Genomic DNA, 20,023 nt, shown 5'->3' with positions numbered 1-20,023 from the left:
ACGCGGATTAGTGGAGTGGAGAGAGCAGGATTAGGAGCAGTGAGGGCAGATGGACAGAGAAAGCAGAGGACAGCTCAGGACGCCTCAATATGTGACAACAACAGGGGATTGTCGCTTTATGTTTGTGCGCATGTGCGCGCGCGCGTGTGTGTGTGTGTGTGTGTGTGTGTATGTGTGTTTGTCAGTGTCATTGAGCACGCACGTGTTCTTGTGAGCGCTGCCTCATGCCCTGACCCCTCCCCCCTGTGATTTCTGAGTCACTGAGCATTCTGGATACACACACACACACACACACACACACACACACATTTACGCACACAGAGATGTTGATGAAAAACTTCACATAGCCTGGAGTAGGGGACGCTGAAATAGAATTTGGTGCATGTATGTGTGTCTATTTTTGTGTGCGTGTAACTACAGTCTGAAGCCTCTAAATATTTGAGAAGGTTGATGGCTTTCAGGATTTCAATTCAATTAACATTTTAAATAGAGGGATTTTAACTGTGTGTGTGTTTGTACTGTGTATTTATACTAGCACAAACATGTATATTTGTAAAGTACAGTCCTTTTGAATCCCTTATTGAGTCAGCTTAAGTTTAGATTTCAACATTTGTAAGTAACAAAGGGAAAATGAGAAGAATAGCATATGCTACAAAATACTGGAAGTCCCTATCTGAAATGGTTTGGAGTGTAAATTATTGACATGACATGCATGAAAGTCTGTGACTCACGGTTGGATCGCTTCCAAAGCTTGTATATGCATGAAACTTCCAGTTGAATCATCAGAGATGAACAACTGCCTATCCGGTTCAAAAAAGTCAGCCTGTGCACATAAAAACAGAAGATGAGACATTAATTCTGACTCCCAAGTGGAGTTTAATGAAGAGTCATCCATAACAAAGCTCAGTATTTTTGTCACATGCACCACTAACAGTTTGTTGATGAAGGCTCTCAGTCATCCAGGTCATGGTAATTCTGAGTGCTGTATTGTAGGCAGCTGGACTTGTCTCAATTTGTTGAAGACGTTTCACCTCTCGTCCAAGAGGCTTCTTCTGTTCTAACTAAGGACACGTGTGAGCTCTGAGTTTCAGAGTCGTGGCCTCTAGCAACTCTGAAACTCAGAGCTCACACGTGTCCTTAACGACTCTCTAAGGACACACCCACACAGAGTTTAAAAGCCTGCAGCTCCCCTCCAGTTAGTTAGAACTGAAGAAGAAGCCTCTTGGATGAGAGGTGAAATGTCTTCAACAAACTGAAACACATCACTTAGATTTACCACTGACAGTGAATGAAAGCCAGAGATTAAACTGATCAGAGAATCTGCACCTTAAATGAACTCTCGCTCAGATTCTGGGTCAATTTTTGGATCAATTCTATAATCTGGCTGATTACAGACACCAGTTTTCAAAGAGCTAGCTGACAATAGTATGCACAGGTTTCATATATTTGCAGTTTAGTTAAGGCTTAAACTTTAATGAGCTACAGCTGATCTGTCAACATCAAGTGCTACCTGTACATTTCTAGCCCTGCTAACAACACAACTGTATGGATGGCAGTTAGTTGCTCAGTCTGTGGGTCCAACACAAAGCAGAGATTGATGGTGCCATCATAGAGTGATTTTGTCCTTTAGCATGTGAAAGGTTTCACTGACCTAGAGAAATATCTAGGGAGAGATTCTGATTTGCTGCTTTCATCTCTGTCAAAGGGCCAAAACAAATGATTCTCCTGGTTTCCATTGCTGGACAGGCAGTTGCTTAGTTGTCTTGTAATCATGGTAAAGAACATTCACATGGCGGTTATTATAGCCAAGGAAATATTGCATTATTCTTTTCAAGTCTTTCGTACTGCATTTTACTACAAGAATTTGTTTTCAAAGAAACTGATACCAGTAACTGCATGGCTTTTTATGTAAAATGAACAAATAGGCTTTATCCTTCCTCCACTCCTTTTCAAAGGGCCTTTCTTCCTCTTGGTGAGGCCTTGTCCTCAGGTGACCCCTCTGTAGTTGTACATGGAGTTTATTAGGTGAAGCAGCACAAGTGAACACAACAACAGTTCTGTATTAATTCAAAAGCCTCTTTGCCGTTTGACCTGCTAAAGTGTGTGCCTGGGGCAAATAATGAAGTGGTGAGGGTCTCCTGACGTTGACAATGGCATGGCTTACTACTTCTTCACATGATGGAGGCATGACAGACTACATACAGTATTACCCCCTGACCAGTCACAGCTTGGTGACTTTTACAGATTACGTGTAGAAGCGATGAGAACGATGATGCCAGGGATCAACTTCACTGCCCCACAGTAAGGAATCTACCTCTGTCTGTTTGTCTGTATGTATGTATGTATGTATGTATGTATGTTATAAGCATATCTTGAGAACCATTCATCGGCTCTACTTCACACTTAGCAGATTTGTTGTTAAGGACCCAAGGGAGTGTCAAATTTTGGCAGTTTGGAGTTCGGAGTTCAGAGTTCAGAGATGCCTATGTGTTATGCTAGTAGTTGACAACATAGCACCAGTGCCTTGCTGTGGGCACATACACATCCCAGTGATCATGTGAAGTAGGCCTCAGTGGATCACTGTCAATAATTAATTCATGTGACCTACAGACACTCATATAGCACTCTGCCTCCAAGCTAATCCGTGGCTTCATGTGACAACGTGACATAACATTGTCATGGGTGCAGGCAGGGTTTCTCCACAATTAAATTTAATGCAAGGATTTCATTTCATTTAGCGCAACAGTCCATCACGTGAGGTCTTTGATACACTTTGATGCAAATAACTTAAAAACAGTAACTACGTCAAATAAGGCCTTTGGTCCCTCTTGAACTCATATTCCTCTGGAACCTATGAACACACACTTCTGCAGCATCACCCTGGAGTTCACCAACATCACAACAGTTGTCGACTTGATTTCCAGCGACTGTTGGGCAGACATAAGGAGATCTGTCGCAGTGGTGCCAGCCAGATAGTCCCTTAACATCAGTAAGACCAAGCAGGTGGTGGGGGATTACAGGCGAGCATTCCTCCATTAACAGAGGCAGAAAGAGAAAGTCAGTACTTTAGGTTCCTCAGCTTGCCCAAAACAGAGAATGGGATCTACATTCAGGAACTGCAGTTGAGATGACACAACTGCAAGTTAATCATCTAATGCAGCTCAGGAAGTTCTACATGTGTGCCGTGGAGTATCACGGGCCAAGACCACAAGCCCCATCATGAGGGTCAATGGTACCAGCTTCCTGTTATCCAGGACATTTACCTACAACCAACATTATGTGCCAACATTATGTGCGCGTTCAGTCTACTCACTCTGCTCCCAGACTTTTCTGCCAAAAATACCTGATAAAACATCATCGGACCAAAACTGCCATCTTTGTGTTCTCTTGTGTTCATCTGCTATCCAAGTACCAACCTTTTATGGGTTGCCTCATGATTTGTTGCAGAATCAACATCTCTTCCTCTACAAACGGCCGACATTATTCACTAAAAGTCAAGAATAATTGTAGCTATAACACACAAGCAATTCACTCCAACCTATTACCTATCTATTAATCATATGTCTGTTCAGAGAGAAACAGCCAGGCATCTAGCATTTATCTGTTCCATCTTGTATTCTTTCCAGAAGATCCTTCCTCAGTGATATCCTTCAAAAACCTATTTTTAATCTCTTCTTAACCATGTTAGAGACCTCGTGAGCTGAGGTAGCTGGGGACTTGTTCTGTGAAGCTCCAGAGATGTTTCTAGGACTGAGAAACTTCAACTGACTTCCCATCGGAAATGTTCAATTGCGGGTGAACTTTCCAAAATTTAATGTGATTATTATAATACTATAAAACAAATCAAAATCTTCTAACATCAAAGGAATTCATTTTGGAATAATGCTTATTTACTTGGTTGCTGAGAGTTGAATGAGAATATCGATACTGTTCTCGTGTGTATAGAACATATGAAGGTAACACCACCAAGCTTAAAAGGCAAAATTCACTTACCAGCATCTCTGTGAACAAAAAGCCATGTTTCCTGAGACAAAATGAGACAGCATTATATTCAGTATTTTAATACTTCAAGTGTCTGTTGTGCTAGCAGACCATTATAATCCATTCAGTGCAGCAGTATTTTTAAGGGCCTCTAGCAAACTATTGTGAGGACACCAGCACTGTACAACGTTAATGTGTCAGCACTGATAATGACATAACACTGTCACAAACACTGTGCGTTTGTGTAGTCACCAGAGGAAAGCAACTGCATGAGCCCTTCTCAGAACCACTGAGGCCAGAGCCCAATTAACCTTCCGTTTTTTACTCTTTTTTTTTTTTAAGCCAGTGGTGCCGTTGATTTGATAACGAGCACAGGTTGGTCACAGCCGCGGACAGAAGCCTTGAAACTTTTGCACATGACAAGGTGAATTAGCGTGCCGCATCATTTTCCTGCGACCAACTGATTACTTAGTGTGTCTATCAACATGATGATTATTTGGTAGGACACTGAACCACTGCTTGGTCACGTATGATAAGAACATCGACTAAACACCAGAGATCTTTTTCTGTGCTGTTCTCTACTCTTCAGGCAGTGAGGAATCTGACAGATAAGTGACACTGTGGAAATTACCTTGAGGTGTTGCTAAAACTGTCAGTGTGCGGTTAAGGCCTGACAAAAGGGTGACATTGTCAGTGAAATTGTAAGAGAAGTTAGTGTTTACAAGTCAGAGGAGGAGAGTGAATAACAGAGTGGTGTGAACGGTGATGACGAGGGGGGAGGAGATGAATCCAAAATGAATTATTCACCATTTGAATGTGACATTTTTTCTGACAGGCCATACAGAAAAATGAAACCTGGAGGATTTAAGAGTGAGGTTTACTTTTATTATTGCACTTTTAACGATCACCATTTGTCTGTTTACGGCATTCTTTCCTAAACCACTGCTGCACTTTTAGTTTAAATGCAGGATTTGCTTTGCTTCTTCATCAGTATCCCAACAGCTATCAAATTAACTCTACTGATTGGTAGATTGATGTTCCCTGACTCTGCAAAAATATTGGATGGATTGTCAGTGCAGATATTTATATTCCACTTAGGATAAGTTGGAATAACTTTGGCGATCCCCTGACTACTTTATCTAGAGGGCCAACATTAAAACTTTGATCAAGTACCTGCATAACTAATGTTTAGTTCCTGTAGGCAAATGTCAGCATGTTAAAGTGGTGAATGTCAGCGTTGTCATTGTGCGTAGTTAGCAGTGGACGCTTCCAACATGTTATCCCATTATCTTGAACACAGATTCCCTCTATTAATCATGTTACATTCACCGCTTTCAGAGTTTTCTATTTTTAACAGCAGTGTTCTTCCTTTCACATTTCAATACCAGTCACACTCTTTTACTAGCTCTTGATCTGCTGTCAGTCAAATTTTAACAAAACAACATCTCCTTCAAGGTTGGTTCACAATAAAAGCCTGCCAGCAGTTAAAATGATTTTATTTTGTATTTATTTTTTTACCTTTAAAAACAAGTCCTAGCTACTTTAGCTGTTTGGGAGAATGCTGCAGTGCTGTTTTGCTGTGAAGCCCCAGAAAAGTTTTGTGGACTATGAAACTTCACCCAGTTTTCCGTCGCATGAGGCTGAGAAGATAATGACTACATTTTCATTGTTGGATGAACCTTCCTCTAACAATGATTGAAAAAATGTCAAAGTACTGCAGAGGTGACTGGATATAATCACTCATTGTAACGATGAAAACATAATGTTAGTTAAAAATACATAGTCATGGCATGACTTTGTTTATATATTAATGGTTCATTTGTGCTGTGTAAATGTGCTTTATGCTCAATTTACCATGTGAGCCAGTGTAGCACAGGTACGTCCAACGACGCCCAAGGTCTTTACCTAGCCTTCATGAGCACCCAGCCTTTTTGTTTGTGCCAGCTACACCCCTGGCTATAATTGGAATACTTTTACTTCATAATTTACACGGTGCTTAGCATGCTGTGTAGCTATTATGCCTGAGATGAACCCTAATGATCATTCAGCTAACCGCCTGAGGTAGTGTCGTGTCCAGCTGTCAGCGTGGACTTCATAATAACTGGTTATGATCACACTCGGAGCGAAAAGAGATCATAGTGCAATCTAATTCAATTGATGAGATATCAAGCATCTCTTATTTGTCCTCATAAGACTTCACTAGGCTGTACTGTGGAGACCGCATCAGCCCTGCTGTTATGTAATCAAGTTAGCATTAAAGCTTAAGTGAGTTTGGATGTAGAGAGGCAGCGTGTTTTTTTGTCTTTTTTTATTTTGCTTTGTTTTCTCGGGGGGACAAAAATGAAAAGAGCAAAAGAGAAACAATAAAAGGGCACGCAGGGAGAAAGTGACGGGTGTAAAAATAACGCGACATATGACACGATGAGAGGGTGACAGAAGAACTGAGGAAGAGAAGAAGAGAACGGGACGCATAGTTGAGTAAAGAAAGAGAAAATAAATCAGAAAAAAAGCGAGGAAAGGAAGTGATAGCAGGCGGGTGGGGTTGCGCAAGGTAGACAGAAGCATGACGAGGTCTGTCGTGATGAAAGTGAGCATGTCACTGGGGGAGGAACTACACATGCACATGCAGACAGACAGGGAGCTAGACAGAGAGGTGTTGGGGGAGGCTGGACAAAAACAACCAGAAGGGAGGGAGGGAGAGAGGGAAATAAACAGAGTAGCCAATCCTCCCAGCAGCAAGTCTGAGGCAGAGAGCTACTATCGCCTCAGTTATCTCAGCTGACAGCAGTAGCTCGAGGTTCTGCTCGACTCGACTTCACTGGGATCGACTTGAGCTCTCAGGTCACCTGCAGGTTGGCGTCAGGGGATTTAAGGACCTCCTGATAGAGGTTTATAGACCAACGAACAGCTGCCGTTAGCCAGATTCAGGCGCATGTACTCCTGGAGAAGTGGAACCAATCGTAATACTAATCAAGCGGGGAAAACCTTAGTGTTTTAATGTAAACAAGGCTGAATGAGGCACGTGTGCTGACTGCTGGGAGGCTGATACAGCAGGGAGAACTGCTGGCTCACGTTCTCTTCCTCTGATATTTCCTACAAAGACAGCAACATGCATATATTACAGCCGTACTGCATCAACAGGTTGGTGTGCTCCTGTGCATATGTTTCTGTACATTGATGTGTGCTGAAAGTGGGTGTGTGCCACTGTTGACATCCGTATCCTGTACTGCATCTGTACAGCAGATAAACTAAGAGATGTGTGTTGAGTGCAGTTAAGAAGGGCTTGCCCTTTTTCCCGTATTGTTGTCTGACCTGTTTGTTGTGAATGTATTAGTCTTGAGTTTATAACTGAAGTCCACATATTGGATTTCCAAATTATTAAGGGATTAAAATTGTCTAGAAGAATGTTGGAATGTTCTCAAATAAAACAAATAATCTACTTACCAACATGATTCTTCTAGTGCTTTTCATGAACTAATTTGTTGCTATCAGTCTTTTCACTGAAGAAATTACAAGGGAAACTCCCTCAAAGTAGTACATTGTGTTCATTTGGTGGTGCCTTATCAGTCCAGCAGAAGGGTCTGTCGTCTGACAATCAGTTGATATACATGTGCCTCTGGGTCTTTAGTGTTTGGGAGCTTGATATCAGTTGTTACTGCATGTTAGTGATTCTATAAACCGTGCCGTCGTAACAGTTACGATGTTTTTAAAGCTCACACCGCACCGCAGCATCTTGAAGCTTGTGATTTTCCGGCTGACGCCTTCCGATCGGAGCTATAGACCGCCGCTTGTCTCTGTCTTTGCAACCGCAGCATTTGTAGCCGCTCTCGTACCGTGTTTTCTCCCAGGGTAGTGTATTTAAAGCCACTAATTGTCAGGTCTTAACGTAATCATAGCACCAAGCAAAACTTTGTAGCAGCATGTATTTTTGTCCCCCACAGTGTCTTTTCTGATGCTGCCACTGGGGATTTAAATTTGACATTTTCAGAGTGAACACGGAGGCTTTAAAGCTGCACCGATCAATATTTTTAACAACGAAAATGGATCAGATGAATGTGCCTCTTATGGAGACCTCTGTCCTGATTGGAAATTTGTATCCGATCAGGATGTCACTCGCAGCCGTTTTTAAATGCATCAGGTGCAAATAAATTGAGCAAATTCACACAATAATGTTTGTATTTCTTCCTGATGTGTAGCGAGGAGAACTTTTGCTAACAAATTCACCTTAATAATTAAATTCTTTTATTGTTTTGCTGCCCCTTAGTGGCCAAAAATGAATAATTGCTGCTTTAAATTTCACAGAGGACGTTTTCTGCCAGTTTTTATTTACATATTGTGATGTAGTCTAGTATTTTAGAGTTGTTTTGTATGTATATGTCTGCTTTGACTCACGGTCCACATCCAGATAATACACACAGACCTGTCAACACTGTCACGAGTTCGACAGAATGACGTTAATTGAAGTTCTTTTAGATGCAGAAATGATAATGTGGGTGTTTCTGTTATGGTAGCTCACCTCACAGTGAGCAGCTACCAGAGTAGACAGTTTCCCACAGTGTTACTGCCTGGCCATGTGCACCGCAATAAATTAATAAGTTTGCTCAACCGTGAAGAGCAGCAAGAGCCGAGAAAGAGGCGTCAGAGGATTTTTTTTTTTTTATTGGTTGGAAGAGGAAAGTGGATTTGACAGCCACAGAGAGGAATGGAGGGAGGGAGCGAGGGGGAACAAGAGAGACGAGCGGTGTTACCTAATACTGCTGATGGAAGTTTAGAGAGGAGAAGAGAGGGATTGGGGTGAAGGAGAGGGGGAAAACAGAAACAACTTGGAGCGAAGAAGAAGGAAGGTCGAGGGGAGAAGAAAGAAAGAAATGCCAAAGAATAGCCAAAAGTGGGAGGGACAGAGAGCGATGTAGAAATTTTTATGGAGAGGAGAGGGAAAATGGGAATGGGAGGGGTTTGGAAGCAAATAGTCAGACAGAAAAGGGAGGGAGAGAAGACGGTAATCTAAATCTGCCGCCAGGAGCAAATTCATTCCATCCTGTGAGAGTGAGACAAGAGGAAGGATAAGGAATAATAGAAAGAGATATGAGGTGGGGAACAGATGACTGAAGGAATTATCCATATCCTGGAGTCTATGTGTGTGTGTGTGTGAGTGTGTGTGTGTGTGTGTGTGTGCGGTCTCTATATACATATACTGTATATATATAGTAATTTGTTCATTTCTGAGTGTTCCAAATGGACACTGGCTGTACACGGCTTTGAATTACCTCTAAATTAGATATGTGATTGAAAATGAAAATATTATTCAGGCTGAAGTAAGAAGTTGAAATGAATTCAGGAAGATGGCAGCAGAGAAAAAAAGAGATCATAAGGAAAGAGAAAATTGACTCAGACGTGTCTCGGGTCGAGCCGCTCCAGGCTGATTCCTCCTCAGCTGAGCATCCACGCCACCAGCAAGTCCACAAGCCGTCTGACACAAGTTCATTTATCTCGTATAATTCTCTTTTTTGTCGTTTGTAAGTGTTGGCTGCGGTTGAACTTTGGACTGAGATTGTCTATAAGCATTCAGTCAGAATAAAATATGACTTTAAATGAATAATAATGTTGCTCCACGTCTGCTGGATGTGTGGCTGTTATTGTGGCCAACATGTTACAACACGTTAGCCACAGTAGCTTTCTAACCCGACCACTGTGTGGTTCTTTAGTCTGGAATCCATATTATGATACCATAGCTACACACATCTGATTTAACTGTTTGGTGGGGGATATAATGGGTGAACTGAACCTTCAGCCATGGTGACAGGCTTATGGTTTTTGGAATGACTGGAGAAGTACAGGCTCCTCCTTCAAATCAAGAGAGCTGTTTGTTATTGAGCTCAACGGCTTTTTTTAAGTCACTCATGTGAGGATATTCATGATTATCCCAATAACACAAATTCACCACAATCATTTTTTTCTGTTTTTATCATGATCCGTGATAAAACATTCACTAGTTTCAACTGAAACGTCTCAGCTGGGTTTTGGGCTGCAGGTTGGACATAACTAGCACTTTGAAGACGTCACTTTGGGCTTTATCTCTACTGTTTTCTAACATTTTATAGACTGTTGATTAATTGAAAAAGCAACAGATTAATGAACGATGAAACCAATAACTTAAATGTTCACAAGATAAGTTATTGCAAAGCTTTCATAAAAGATTAACTGTGAAAGTCATCAAGCAAAAAGGCCAAAGGTTTCTTGCTTCTAATTTCTCATATGTGAAGATTCGCACATTAAGCAAATGACATGTAAGTATCTCTGGGACTTTGACTGTTTGGTCCAAGCTATAATGTTAAGACCACCTTTGGTTCTGAGACTTTTTACCATTTAAATGTATGTAGAATATACAGTTAGAAAGGAACCAATCAACCAAAGATGATGGATTAATAGTTAATTAATAAAAAAGCAGTGTGTTTTCATCACAGTGTTGTTTTTCACGTTGTAACATTGTTCTTTCTTTTCTTCCTCCCCCATCTTCTTCCTCTCCCCCCTCCCAGGTGGCCAAATGTGCCGAAGAGAAAGAGCAAGAATGGGCAGTGTTCGGTGAAGAGTATGTCTGGTAAGGATCTGTCATCTCCTCCTTCACCTCCTCGTGTCGTTTTCACCTCCAAACGAGTGAGCGAACTCAATTCAGAGCAGGTTTCTTTTAAGACGCTCATTCTTTTGATGTGCCGGTTGATTCAGTCAGTGTTCAGTGTGCACATCACTTCATAGCTGGCTCTCCTGAGCTCTGAATGGTTTCCTTTGTGTCATTACTATGATAATCTCCTTCCCATCATGTTATATTTATATTCTTTTCCTTCAGAGGCCTTGTTGAACACAAATTCACTCACCTAGGTGACCAAATACTATAGGCTAAAGAGATTTGTTTGGGTAGAGCTGTACACAGAGCTCTTAAGGTACAAGACTGCATGCTTAATCAAAGATGAAAAAAATCATTGCCTAATTGTCAGCCAAAAATAAGTGTTTTGTTCCCTTTTCACAGGTTTATTTTACTGGAGAAGAGTCAACCTCGGAGTAATAATGTTATTCCCTATAATTGAAGAATAAGACAATTATCAAGCAATGTATCCCTTCTTTACAGCAAAAGTGTATTATTATTATTTTTTTAATCCTGAATATCTTCAAGTAGTGTCCAACTACTAGAATCAAGGGTAAAATTATAAAAATTGTCTGCAATGGAAAATAAAACTTTTTAAAAACTTGAGCAGAGAAGAAATCGTGCTGCTCATTAAAGATGTGCACCAAAGAACACATTCATTTGTTTAACTGGTTTTAATTTAATCATTTCTTATCATCCATGAGTTGGTACTTAATTCTGCATTTTAAGTAACAACTTATGGACGATTAGTAATGATTAAATTAAAACCAGTCAAACAAATTGACAAAGTGAAATACAACACACTATGTTGCATGTATTTCCTTGATTAATACAGTGGGGTTTATTTTATGTGGAATGAAAAATGTATTAATATTTATGTATTTATTTAACACAAGCTGATTTGTCGGGTGAACATTTATTAGCCTATACTGTAATTATCTTGCAAATACCCGTCATTGGCCTCAGTAATACGAGAAGAGCCGCTCAATAGCTCTTAGCACTTTCGCTTACTCAAAGCGCCTCAGCATGTGTGTGTTCGTGCGACTGCGAGCAACTGTGACATGGTTGCGGGGTCGTGTGGGTGTCAAGGTATGTGTAGAGGTGGAGGGGGATGCCTGGGCATTTCAATGAAAGTGTGCAAATGTATGTATGTGCTCTAAAAAAAAAAAAACTCTACGGTTAGCAGTCTGTTTGAGGAGAAAGCGCTCCCAGACGACCTCTACAGTCCTCGTGCATACAACGTAATAGCAAGATGAAGAAAATAAGATGATCTACTGTTCATATTGTGAGTGTTGGTTAAAGGGATCGAGGAGCAGAGGGAAACTTTTCATCTAAATCAAAAATCAAGATGAAAAGCATATTTTATGAATTGCGGGAATGTGACTGTAAACATAAGCCTGTGTGATTTCAGGTCTCTGTTTGCAGGAAAGCCTGCCAGTGTTTTATACTGTACGCTCCATCCTGTACCACAGTCTCTTGAGGCCCTATGCACTGGAGCTTCTTTGAGACCCTGTGATAACACTCAGCCCCCTCCTCCCTCTCCTCCTCCACTCCTCTGTCCCTTAATCTTTTCCTCCCTTCCCTCGTCACCACCACGCTTCTTTTCTCCCCCTCCCCCCATCCCTCAAAATCATCACCTTACCTCCTCATCCTCCACTCCACCTCACCTACCTCCCTTGTACTCATTGATCACACTTGTCTCATTCCATCCTGTCTTCCTTTTCAAACTCCTCCTCCTCCTCCTCCTCTCCTATAGCTCTTAGTGTCTCTGTTCCAGGGTACATCCCCAGCTACCTGGAGAAGGATGAGCCATGTGTGGTGTGTGGGGATAAAGCGACTGGCTACCACTACCGCTGCATCACATGTGAGGGTTGCAAGGTACGGTAGACAATCTCCTTAATAAATGATCATTGACACAAGAGAGCAGAGCCAGTGGGAGCTGAACTGACTGTTCATTAAACCCCTCAATGGAACAAGTGGTCGTCTTATCATAGATTAGCAACCATTGTAGGCACAGCAGGCTTATCAAGCCCTGCAGCGCTCCACATGTTGAAGCAGTGTGCATGGGGCTGTAGTTAGAGCGATGCTCCATTAAAAAGTGGAGACTGTTTTTAACCGATTTCTGAAGCTCCTGTCCAACTGACCTGGCCAGACATGATTTTTGGTCTTGTAGATCTCTTATCATTAAAGGCCCCTATCGTCTGAATAATGTGGCTCCAGCTCAAAATAACTGCTGGCATGAGAAGTAATTTGGAATTACATCCTTGACATTTTGATTTATTCTGATGTCACAGTACCACCCTTTGAGCCCTGAGGCTAGCCGTCACTGGTAGAATCATCCAAAGCATTTTTCTCACAAAACAGTCCTCAGTCAGCCGTCACACAACAATATTCTCTTATCTGTTCAAGGCCCATGTCAATTGTTTAAGCACAATATATAGTCAAAGCTGAAGAGAAATGTGAACAGTCTTCAAATCCCTCCTGAATTTGATATATTCAGGCTTTGTTAAACCCATGAAGCGGCATGTATAGAAGCTAGAATAAAAGCTGGCTGGATATGACCCGGAGCAAGTTTTTAATATGTGGAGCTCAGAGGACGCAGCCCTTTGTGTCCACTTGAATTAAATGTGTTGGTTTTGGATATTTAATCAGGTAGTTCACTGACATGTCTGAGTCCATCTGTCTACATTGTCTGACTTCCCCGGCCTGTCTGTGGTACTCAGGCCCAAAGTATGACTCATATGATGTGGAGTCGTATGAGTCACACTTTCATAAATAATTTTAAAATAGGAGCTCAATGATTCCCTTAAACAGCTGGCCACTATATTATTGAGTAACTGTGTTTCAAACGGAAATGAATTGTTAATTTCATCAGCCATAGATTAATACACATTTGGTGCCATAGAACATATGTGGGTTGGAATCAAAATAGACCACAATTCATACCAGCATTGTGTAATAGTTCATGTATGTGTATGTTCCCCTGCCCAGAACTGATATGCAGACAGCTGTGTGTTTCGTGCTGTTTAGTAGCCAGCTGTTAAACTATAGAGTTTGACGTTTTGCGAAATATGCTTAGGTATGTGCTCTCTGGCAGAAAGTAAGCTGAGAGGATGGATGCTACTCTCATAACTGTCTTTAAAATATAAGGCCTGAGCCAGCACCCAGAAACCTTAGCTTAGCACAAATACTCAGATCTGAGCAGCTGGCAGTCAGGCAGCAGAGACTCCAGAAAATTATTGATCCAAGCCAAGAAGTCTGCTTTCTGAACAGATTTCAATCATCTATAAGCTAATTTTACTGCAGCGCTTTAAAGATGTGATCTGAAGAAAACGGTGGCCCAGAAGTTGAGAAAACGTACTCGGTTCTCTAAAAATCAGTGGTATGTTTTTATCACTGTTGGCAGGGATGTTAAGTGAGCTAAAATTAATTCCCATAGACTGGGTGGCGACCCACATGTGGGTTGCATAAGATTTTATTGGGTCACCAATTAAACTTTTCCATAATCGTTTATTAAAGATTTATATCTGCAGTACAAACATGGGAAATGCTTAATTTGTCACACAGAGAGGTCACGGGGGGAGAGATAAATCACGGAACGCATCAAAAATCCTCAGTGCACACTGGACAACCAAACAAAACTGAAACTTTCATCACAAACAGCATTATTTATTTACTTGTATTAATTATAGCGTTCACAATGATCACGAGAATCAGCAGCGGGGATGCGCAGAAACAGCTGTTCGCAGCAATCTCTGTTTTGTTCGATCTCCTCCGTTCCATTTCAGCACTATGGACAGCATCACACCTGCACACGCACACAAACACACACACACACACATTTAACCACACTCATTTCACCATTTCACAGCACAATAACCCACTAACTTAATAATCATATGCCACATTTTTTAGACACCAAAAACTATGAAACCAAATGCCAACATAGCTCATGTGACATTCCTTCTTTTAATGGTAATTAAAAGAAGGAAGTAGAAGTATTTAAAATGTGTATAGTTTTACTAAGTGGAAATTAAAAGACAAACCTGTTCTCAGTGACACATGCATAAAGCTATAGTTAACCTAAGGTGATTCGAAAACGGAAGCAAAAATGGTCAGGAGCATCGTGCACAGATGAGCTCTGTAGGGTCACTGGTTTGTCATTTTTTAAAAAGTAGCGCAAAAAAATGCAAAAATACTGGAGTCTTAAAAACGAATACACCGAATACGAAATACAGAATTCACGACTGACACAAAGCATTTGCTCAATTGTCTGTATCATGTACAATCATCCAGGAAATAAGGCTTAAAGGTGCAATATTCAAGAATTGTCCACCTGTTAGGACCAGCATACCACCGGCTTAACTACTAACTGCTGCTAACTTCAGCTAACCATGGCTATTTAGCTTAGTTAGCCATACAGCTAGCAGCTTGGACTAGGATCTCAGGGACCAGGGGAGTGTTAGTGTTTACAACCCTAGGACAAGAGCTTTGGACCAGAATGGGCCGAGGCGAGCTGGTTAACATCAGTAGATATCTCCGCAGTAACATATGTACACATCATAATGTCAAAACCACTTCACTTTCTTCATTTTTGGACTTTTTTGACTACAATTCTTACATATTGCCCACTTAAAAGAAATAAACTTTGTTCCCAAATAAGATTTCATTGTGAACTTACAATATTATGATAAATGAAGCTGCTTTTTGGGTTAGGGAGTGACCAGTCAGCTTGTTTTGATATGACTCAGAGGGGATTTCACAAAACTTCTCTACCTGCCACCCTGATATTTCTCTGCTTCAAATCATGTTTTATGTAAACCACAGTGGGATTCTAATCTAACTGTTCCCTGACTGTCTTGTACAAAGCTCTTACTGAGAGACATTCAGTCTGCCATCACTTCATTACTTAGCCATTCTTGGCAAGCAAGATCCTGTCATGCAATCATCAGCCTGCCATGTGATATGACCCATTTAATGCACTTGTTTTATGCTAATTAAGACACAAGAACATTTAATTGGTGGATTTAATATTGAGGTTATGGAGTTGCGTGTCTCTCTCAATAACTGAATGCTCTTTCTCTGTTCCACTTTTGCTACCTTTTTTTTTCTTCGTTTTACTGCCCCTCTCTTTGTTTTTTTTCTCATCCTGTTTCCCTTCCTCTCTGCAGGGCTTCTTCCGCAGGACTATCCAGAAGAACCTGCATCCAGCTTACTCGTGTAAATATGAAGGCTGCTGCATCATCGACAAGATCACCCGCAACCAGTGCCAGCTGTGCCGCTTTAAGAAGTGCATCTCAGTGGGCATGGCGATGGACTGTGAGTTATTATAAGCTTGTGTATTCTTAGTATTCTTATCATCAAAGTGTTTGCAAATAGATCCATGAGGCTGAGGCTGCTACTCTCACTGTGTAACTGTGGAAAACGTATTCAAAGCACAGAGCAGAGAGAAATATTTTCAGCCATTTCAGGGACAGGGATCCATGGATGGCCTGTCCACCACTCTGCTCCAGACATAAATGATCACTGACAGATACTGGATGGATTGGCATGAGATTCGGTACTTAGATCCATGTGTCCCACATTTGTATTCACATGTACACACACAGATTTCTGCTCCACCTTGTGGTCTAACTACTTAAGGAGTAACATAACATAGTACACACACATACCCATACACATATACTGAACTGATCATGTAATTTCATGTAGTGGAGGATGTTAATTAAGCGATCTAGCCACACCTGTGGATAAAGGAAATGGTTTCTGCTTATCAGTTGAACCTGATGAAGAATACAGTATATACAGATAGTAACAAGACATACAGTATAATACAACAAACTACATATGTCTTAAGTAAGATTTTGGTGATGTGGCTGAAGCTCTATTCAGTACTGTTGCACCACTGTGATACTGCTTAGCACCATACACACAACAGTGTGTTCTGACATTTGTACAGTAATGATTGTTGAGCAATACAAGACAGAAACCTTGGGTTTTATTACATTTATTCTGTTCCAACTCCACCAACACAAATAACAGCTCTCCACAAAGCAGAGTCCTTAGAACTCAGTGTTGCATCTGACATTTTGCTTTGACTTCCTTTCAATATTTCACTGGATGTTTTGAATGTCACCCAGCTTAGTTCTAATAAGGTTGAATACCTAGTAACATTTCTTTCAGAATTATCTGCTCCTCTTTGGTCGTATTTTGATCGAATTCAGAGAGAGTCACATGTGTAGTCCACGTTCCTGCAAGAAATGTGAGGTTCAAGTGATAGATTTTTCAGCAATGTTAACTATCTGTTATCTATTGCACCTTGGTGGAGGTATGTGCTCTACTGAGTGTCCTTGTGATTGTCAGAGTTAGCATATAAGCATGCTGATGTTAGCATTTAGCTCTAGGCCCCACTGTCTTTAAGCAAACCCTCACAAAGCTAGCATGGCTTGTTCGTCAACAACTAGAGGATGGTGGCCCTGGCACCTCATTTTATGTGGCCCATGAGTGATTGCAAAGAATAAACTTTGCATAATACAATTCTATTCTGCGTTCAGTTCTGACTAACTGGAGGGGAGTTGCAGGCTTTTAAACTCTGTGTGGGAGTATCCTTACAGAGTCAGGAGGGCCAACTCCTCAGGGCAAGACTCTTACATCTGAAGGAGAACAATCATTCCTTTGAGGACAACAATGTAAACATCTTGGCCAGAGAAGACTGATGGTTCGAAAGAGGAGTAAAAGAATCCATCTATGTCAAACTGGAATGACCGTCTTTGAACAGAGGAGATGGCCTAAGACATTACTTATCACCCACCTACAATGCTGTACTGAGTTCTCTCCCCCGACAGCTTAACAACCATTCACACCTGGGCTCACCTAGCCTTAGCAACCCAGATGAAGGCCTGTTGGGTCAACGACCCACAAGTGGCCCTAACGACTCTGAAACTCAGAGCTCACAGGTGTCCTTAACGACTCTGTAAGGACACTCCCACACAGAGGTTAACAGCCTGCAACTCCCCTCCAGTTAGTTAGAACTGAAGAAGCTCTTGGATGAGAGGTGACACGTCTACAAGAAACTGAGACACGTCCAGTTGCCTACGATATAGCACAATAACATTGTCCACAAACTACATTTCCCAGAATACATTCTGATTTTGGTTTCCGTGCACTGAAGGCATCGAGATGCTAGACATCAGTATACGCTAGATAATGTCTCAGTATCATATGTCCATTTACAACAGGTACTCTGAGTGGTTGTAGCTATAATGTTAACAGTAACAGCTGAGCAAAATGTCAACAGAGCTGGAAGTACGGCTTTAGACTCTTAGTATGGCTTTTGTTTTTGCAACATTTTCAGCAACAAGCGACAAACGGAGACAAAAACACAATCAGGAGAACGACACAAACTCACTGACAAACTAGAGCCTTTTAATTTCCCTCAGCAAAGAGAAAGCAAAAACAGATTCACAACCAGAAAGAAAGAAAGAACATTTTACAGTTTATGTTGAAGACCTGCTAGCCTCAGTTGTAGCCTCACTGCATTAACTCGCCTGAATGTTCTCTTCCATCGCGCCTATCAGTGGTGTTGGACGAGTCAAAGCGTGTGGCCAAGCGGCGTCTGATCGAGGAGAATCGACAGAGGAGGAAGAGGGAGGAGATGGTGCGGACGCTGCAGACGAGGCCGGAGCCGAACACGGCAGAGTGGGAGCTGATCAGGATGGTAACCGAGGCCCACCGGCACACCAATGCCCAGGGCTCCAGCTGGAAACAGAAGCGCAAGTTCCTGGTAAGCTTTTTGTTTTGAGCAGACAGAGCAATGAAGTGAAATGCTTCTAATGTTTGAAAAAGCTACTGGGAGTTAGTTATTGTGGTTTGGCCTACTGATTTGGTCCACTCAGCAACTTGGTCAACAATTGCAGCAGCACATGGAAATAGAAAGAAAGGCGTTCCTTGTAAGAGCAGAACTTTATATCATGTGTTTTCTTTACTATCAGCTTTCCAGTGATCTGTACATCCATGAGTACACTGCACACAGGAACTGCTAATAGCTAAATCGGCTTTATTCTGGTTCTGCCTGTTTACCAAAATGTAAAAAAAAATAAAGACAATAAACAAAAGGGCTTTAGTTTTAGCCCACACAGTGTGACCTAGAGCATGACTATCCCCAAAATATGAACTTTTTTCATGGTAGATTAGAATGATTCTCTTCTTTGCTTTGAGGGGAGGCCCACAGTGTGACTTCCAAAACTCAGGCCGACTTATTAACACGCTAACACACCAGAAACTAAAGCACCGGGGTGTAAAAAACATACAGCAGGCTCACCTCCCCACTCTCTTTTTAGCTCCTGTGAAAATGCCCTCTACCCTATTCCATGAAAGCTTACAATAAATCATAACCAAGGAAATGTTATCAATTATGTCACATTTTCATTAATGGGTATCTAAATCGGGATACTCTATGGCATAATCACACTCGTTGAGCCTGTCAAAGTAGTTTATTTTTTCTTTTATGTGGCTCATAAATCCCTGTTCCTCCAGCAGTGTGTTTAAAGTTGTTAAAATCAAAATCAGAAAGCGACTTTGTTTCATTTTCCAAAAGAAATGTTTTGACAGCATGCCTTTTCATCAGCAACTTCACTCCCCGCCATCCTACAGTATGCGATCGGTGGCACGTGCATGATGCATGTGTCTACAGCGCCAATGGTTACCTCAAGGCAAAGGTCAGATGACAGTTACCAGGCAACCGTTCCATAAAGGCAAAGACAGGTTTATTGTCAAATACTGTTTTGAAGGCCTGGCCCTGCTGAAAAACTGCACAGTGGGGAAGCTTGTCCAAGGTGAACAAGAGAACAGAAGAATGCCCAAAAAGAAAATAACAGATTCAGTATTTGGGAACACAGCAGGCGAAGCCAATCAGAGCGGAGTCTGTCTGTTGTTACAGCAACTTCACTGCTTCATACTTTGGATTAGCCATCTTACATACTATCAATACAGCCACTCAAAACAGATGTGAACGTCATCCAGAAACAGCTGGATGGTTGATATCTCAAATCTACCAACTGTTTGTATTATATCAGCCTTTAAAAATCCACACCAACAGTAGCTCCTCTCTCCCCAGAAAACACTGCTCCCGAAACGCCCCGTCAGTAGTCCTGCCTCTTATTCTGTAACATTGTGACATCACACTACGTCACCGTGTCACATATTTGCATAATTCATGCCTAGCTGCTAGTTTAGCACATACGACCCAACTTGACACAGCAGCTGTGTTGTTGTTAAAGATGCTGGGTCAGGCATTTATGAGCTGACCAATCAGAGGAGACTAAGTATTTGGGAGGGGGGCCTTAAAGAGACGGGAGCTAAAACAGAGCGTTTCAGACAGCGCTGCATTACTGGACAGAATGA

General features: G+C 41.5%; 1 protein-coding gene across 5 annotated transcripts in view; it reads left to right on the top strand.

The window, feature by feature from the left end:
- LOC311268606 (thyroid hormone receptor alpha) overlaps positions 1 to 20,023 on the top strand; it is a 108,710-nt gene that overhangs the window by 76,358 nt on the left and 12,329 nt on the right. For 4 of the 5 annotated variants that reach the window (XR_014623986.1, XM_084372332.1, XM_084372330.1 and 1 more), the window contains 4 exons: positions 10,518 to 10,579; positions 12,378 to 12,499; positions 15,793 to 15,940; positions 18,199 to 18,404. Coding sequence is in view for 4 of the 5 variants with exons in the window: in XM_084372332.1 (XP_084228458.1) it covers positions 10,518 to 10,579; positions 12,378 to 12,499; positions 15,793 to 15,940; positions 18,199 to 18,404 (538 nt within the window). In the remaining variant the exon portion in view is untranslated. Of the gene's footprint in view, positions 1 to 6,716; positions 7,123 to 10,517; positions 10,580 to 12,377; positions 12,500 to 15,792; positions 15,941 to 18,198; positions 18,405 to 20,023 lie in introns of those variants that run through there. The other variant, XM_084372333.1, reaches the window with a different exon arrangement.

This window comes from Pagrus pagrus, assembly GCF_965226575.1.
Source record: "Pagrus pagrus genome assembly, chromosome: 13".
In the NCBI taxonomy this organism is placed as follows: Eukaryota; Metazoa; Chordata; class Actinopteri; order Spariformes; family Sparidae; genus Pagrus; species Pagrus pagrus.
This window is presented reverse-complemented; position numbering and strand designations above follow the sequence as displayed.